General features: G+C 50.9%; 1 protein-coding gene across 1 annotated transcript; it reads right to left on the bottom strand.

Moving 5' to 3' along the window:
• Positions 1-259: 259 nt before the first annotated feature.
• Positions 260-4,652, bottom strand: kcnv2b (potassium channel, subfamily V, member 2b). The gene is made up of 2 exons (XM_072671984.1): positions 3,390-4,652; positions 260-517 (listed from the first exon to the last, which is right to left on the bottom strand). The coding sequence occupies exons 1-2, from the start codon at positions 4,650-4,652 to the stop codon at positions 260-262; spliced, it is 1,521 nt and encodes a 506-aa protein (XP_072528085.1).
• Positions 4,653-5,263: the final 611 nt, after the last annotated feature.

The raw sequence follows: 5,263 nt of genomic DNA, 5'->3' as shown, positions 1-5,263 counted from the left end.
CAATCTGCACGTATCTATTTCTTGGCACTTGTGGGTCTTACCTCCCTCATGTGGCCTGTAATCAGCCAAGGCGCGTCTGGAGCTACGAGGCTAAGCTAGGCTAACATGCAGAGGGAGTCTAAGGGAAAAACAGCCAACAGCAGCTAGCCAGTCCCTTCCCCTGCATGCCGCAGGGGTCAGCTGTGTGGGCTATGGTGCTAACTTAGCTAGCAAGCAATGCTAAACCGCTGTGCTTTCTGTGCAGGGTTTCTGACCGCGGTCACGATCCGTCCACACAGAAGACCTCGGCCAGCCTCCTCTGAGCTCGCCGCTTCAGCCGAAGCCTTCTCTTCAGCCCGAGCCCAATCGAGCCTTCGTGGGCTTTCAGCTTGGCGTAGTAGTCTGAGAACTTGTTGAAGAGGATGGAGATGGGCAGGCCATTGAGGATGATGCCAAAGGAGATGCAGCCGAAGGCGAATATCCGGCCTAGAAGAGTCTCCGGGTACATGTCCCCATAACCCACCGTAGAAATACTGACCTGCAGGCAGACAGAGCAATTACTGTGTTTACATCTCCACCAGAGGAGGAGTCCGACTGAGGGTCAGTGATCTGACCCCTAGCTTACACTTCCACTCACTGGCCACTTTATTAGAAACCCCTAGCTTACACTTCCACTCACTGGCCACTTTATTAGAAACCCCTAGCTTACACTTCCACTCACTGGCCACTTTATTAGAAACCCCTAGCTTATACTTCCACTCACCGGCCACTTTATTAGAAACCCCTAGCTTATACTTCCACTCACCGGCCACTTTATTAGAAACCCCTAGCTTATACTTCCACTCACCGGCCACTTTATTAGAAACCCCTAGCTTACACTTCCACTCACCGGCCACTTTATTAGAAACCCCTACCTTCTGCTTCCACTCACCGGCCACTTTATTAGAAACCCCTAGCTTATACTTCCACTCACTGGCCACTTTATTAGAAACCCCTAGCTTACACTTCCACTCACTGGCCACTTTATTAGAAACCCCTAGCTTACACTTCCACTCACCGGCCACTTTATTAGAAACCCCTACCTTCTGCTTCCACTCACCGGCCACTTTATTAGAAACCCCTAGCTTATACTTCCACTCACTGGCCACTTTATTAGAAACCCCTAGCTTACACTTCCACTCACCGGCCACTTTATTAGAAACCCCTAGCTTATACTTCCACTCACTGGCCACTTTATTAGAAACCCCTAGCTTATACTTCCACTCACCGGCCACTTTATTAGAAACCCCTAGCTTATACTTCCACTCACCGGCCACTTTATTAGAAACCCCTAGCTTATACTTCCACTCACCGGCCACTTTATTAGAAACCCCTAGCTTACACTTCCACTCACTGGCCACTTTATTAGAAACCCCTAGCTTACACTTCCACTCACCGGCCACTTTATTAGAAACCCCTACCTTCTGCTTCCACTCACCGGCCACTTTATTAGAAACCCCTAGCTTACACTTCCACTCACCGGCCACTTTATTAGAAACCCCTAGCTTATACTTCCACTCACATGCCACTTTATTAGAAACCCCTAGCTTATACTTCCACTCACATGCCACTTTATTAGAAACCCCTAGCTTATACTTCCACTCACCGGCCACTTTATTAGAAACCCCTAGCTCATACTTCCACTCACCGGCCACTTTATTAGAAACCCCTAGCTTACACTTCCACTCACTGGCCACTTTATTAGAAACCCCTAGCTTACACTTCCACTCACCGGCCACTTTATTAGAAACCCCTACCTTCTGCTTCCACTCACTGGCCACTTTATTAGAAACCCCTAGCTTACACTTCCACTCACCGGCCACTTTATTAGAAACCCCTACCTTCTGCTTCCACTCACTGGCCACTTTATTAGAAACCCCTAGCTTATACTTCCACTCACCGGCCACTTTATTAGAAACCCCTAGCTTATACTTCCACTCACCGGCCACTTTATTAGAAACCCATGTTTTGTGTTTCTACATTGGCCACTTTATTAGAAACCCATATTTTGTGTTTCTACATTGGCCACTTTATTAGAAACACCTAGCTGTAGTGCACACAGTCTGTGCACTAGTAAATGGGCTACAGTCTCTAACTGGACACCAGTCTGGAGGGGTTTCAAATAAAGTGGACAGTAATACGGAGCAGCAAGTCAAGAACTCCCTTGCTGTCACACGCTGCAGACCGAAATCAGACTGTAATCAGACTTTAATTAGACTGTAATCAGACTTTAATTAGACGCCTGTGGAAACAAACACACCTGAGATGAACCGCAGGGGCGTCTGCTTCACCATAAGCCACGTTCCTTCCAGGTGAGATCAGACTAACCAGATTAATGGCAGGGACGCCTGATTAATGTGGTCGGGCACATTACACAATCACAGCCATCTCACCTCACCCTGACCCCACAGCGGCACAGATAGCCCAGATTAGGACCACAGTTAGGTCTCTAAGGACCACAGGACCTCATAACAGTCCGGGCTTTCTATTTCTCCACCAAGCACGACGTTCACCTCGATTGTCTCAATCCTGCTTTAACCCGGTCCTCCACTTAAGTCTCCTCCCCTTCATCTAGGCTGGCTAATCTAGATGATTAAACCAATTAGGGGTCATAGACCTGACCTGGTCAGTCCACTTCAGGACACAAAAGTGTTTTTTCTGACATACCCAGAAAAACAGGCTCATTCAGAGCCAGGCTACAGTATGCAATAAATAGACAAAAGTATTGGGACACCTGCTCACTCATTGCTTCTTCTGTTATCAAAGGTATTAGAAAGCGTTGACCCAGCTTCTGTTGGAGTAACTGCCTCTACTATCCAGGGAAGAAGGCTTTCTACTAGAATTTGGAGAAGGATTTGATTGCATTCAGGGACAAGAGCATCAGCGAGGACAGCATGCTCTCACAAAAGGTACTGGATGGAGCTCCACCATCATCATTTCTAGAGAACACAGTTCTTCCACTGCTCCACAGCTCAATGCTGGGGGGCTGTATACCTCTCTTTAGCCCACGCCTGGCATTAGTAATTAACACAGAGGACCGGGTCAAGCATTAAGGAGGTTGTGTCCAGGCCTATTTTGGGAAACCCTGCCGAGTTTATTTTTCGTCCCTAATCTAATAATACCTGATCCAGGTAAACAAGGCTGTCCATCGGAAGGGTTGGGTACCCTTGCGAAACAGTGTCCTCTGTATGATATACAGCTATTTATAAATGCTGAAATTTTGTCTTACTGTACTAGGGGGGCGAGGGTGTGATGGTTTGGTTAGCCCCATGCTAACTGGAGGGGTACCTTTTCCAGGACTTGCTAGCTACATTTAGGGGAACGGGGTGGTCGGCAGTAAGCCGTTCCTTTCAGAGGAGTATCGTACTTACTGATGCCCACCACCACGCGTGAGGCATGCTGGTGAAGTTTGTGTTCGGCACATCGTGCTCCACAGAATACACCATGGCGGAGAAGATGAAGATGCCCAGGACGGTGAAAAGGAGCAAGCAGCCCACCTGCTGGTAGCACTTCCGCAGGGTGAAGCCGAAGGCCCTGAGTCCCGTGGAGTGGCGAGCTAGCTTGAGGATGCGGAAGATCCTGAGCAGCCTCATAACCCGCAGCACCTGGCCCACGCGCCCCACCGTGTTCATGTCTGCGGCGTGCTTCCCGTAGTTGCTGCTCTCGAACCTCTCCAGGACCATCTGCAGGTACTGCGGCAGGATGGCTAGCAGGTCCACGATGTTCAGTGAGCTCTTGACAAACCCAGACAAGTGAGGCGTGGAGACGAGACGCAACAGGTATTCCGCAGTGAAGAAGGCCATGCAAACCGTCTCCACGTGTTCCAGGTGAGTCTTCCCGCTCAGCCTGCCGTTGGGAGCGAGATACTCCATCTCCTCCACTGTGTCCAAGGTCATGGACACCAGGGAGACCAGCACGAAAACGCTGGAGAACACCGACATTAGCTTAGCCGGTACGGAGGACATGGGGTTCTCCATGAAGTTCCAGACTTTCCTTCTAGCCTTGCCCAGAAGCATCACTTCAAAGTCCTCGTCATGTTCCTCGGTCTCCAGCTCAGCCTCCAGCTCCTTCTCGACCTTGAGCTGTTCATCCAGGTCATCACTTCGCTCCTCGAAGGCGATCCGGCAGCAGCGCGGCGCCGATTTGACCCTCACCCCCCAGTATCCGATCTCCTCCAGAAAGTTCCTGGGGCACAATTCGTCCCTGATCCACAAGACACCCGTCCGGTAGAAGTTGAAGATGCTGTTGAAAACGTCCGGGTCCCGGTCGAAGAAATACTCGTCGTCCTTCACCACGTAGTCGTCACACAGGTCCAGCCTGGCTCCGGGGTCCGTGCAGGCGGCCAGCTGGCCGATCCGGCTCTTGGGGAACCTTGCTGCCATCTTGTAGGAAATCTGGTAGGACTTGCCTCCAACGTTGATGTTGAGGGCGCGGTTCCTCATAGGCGAAGGAACGCGAGCCCGAGGGTCCGGTGACTTCTGGTCCTCGTCATCCTCAGCATACAGATCATAAATGTCACCCAGGGAGCTCCACTGCTTGAACGCATTGTCCTGCGCAAACGGGAACAGACTGTCTTTGGACTCCGGTTCGGAGGGAATCCTGGTGCCGGGGAAGAGACTCTGCCTTCGGAACATCCTGCGAGTCGGCTGCGGTCAGGGTCGGGACCTCCAGTCATTCCTCATGTGAGGCTCCAAAACCAGCCCCCATGCTAGTTCCTAGGAAAGTGACGTCCAAACCGTCCCTGTGCAGAAGCTCCCAGGAAACTGCCCTGTAAAACTGGGAGTCCGACCGAAATGAGAAAAGAGGCGATGGGGAACTGCTGGACGCCTCCAGGCATGCCTCACACTGTGATCTTTTGCTGCTCCATCTGGGCCCACATGCCAAAGGTACTTGCGAGGGAGTATTACAGAGTCTTAATGCCGGCGTATTTAAAGCAGGAGGAGGCCAGAAGGATCTATCTGCTGTACCTTCTAAATGCTAATGCTAATTATCCTCCTGTAAGCCCTGACGTATCTCGGGATTCCTTGCTCCTTTCAGCTGACCTGAGAGGCACGGAAAAGCCCTTTCCTGCCTGAGAAAGCGTCGCGTACGTCTGGCTTTAGACGACTGCTTTGCCAGACCTCAAATCAATGGCCGTTCTTCATGAAACTTCTCCAAGTGACAAAGTGCCGGCGCAAAACCTCAGACACCTCCGTCTTCTGGACGTAGGAGGTCCTCAGTGACCTGCTTGGTATAGTCAGTAGGT

Source organism: Salminus brasiliensis, unplaced genomic scaffold, assembly GCF_030463535.1.
Source record: "Salminus brasiliensis unplaced genomic scaffold, fSalBra1.hap2 scaffold_120, whole genome shotgun sequence".
In the NCBI taxonomy this organism is placed as follows: domain Eukaryota; kingdom Metazoa; phylum Chordata; class Actinopteri; order Characiformes; family Bryconidae; genus Salminus; species Salminus brasiliensis.
Note: the sequence above shows the minus strand (reverse complement) of the source record. Positions and strands in the feature narration are given on the sequence as shown.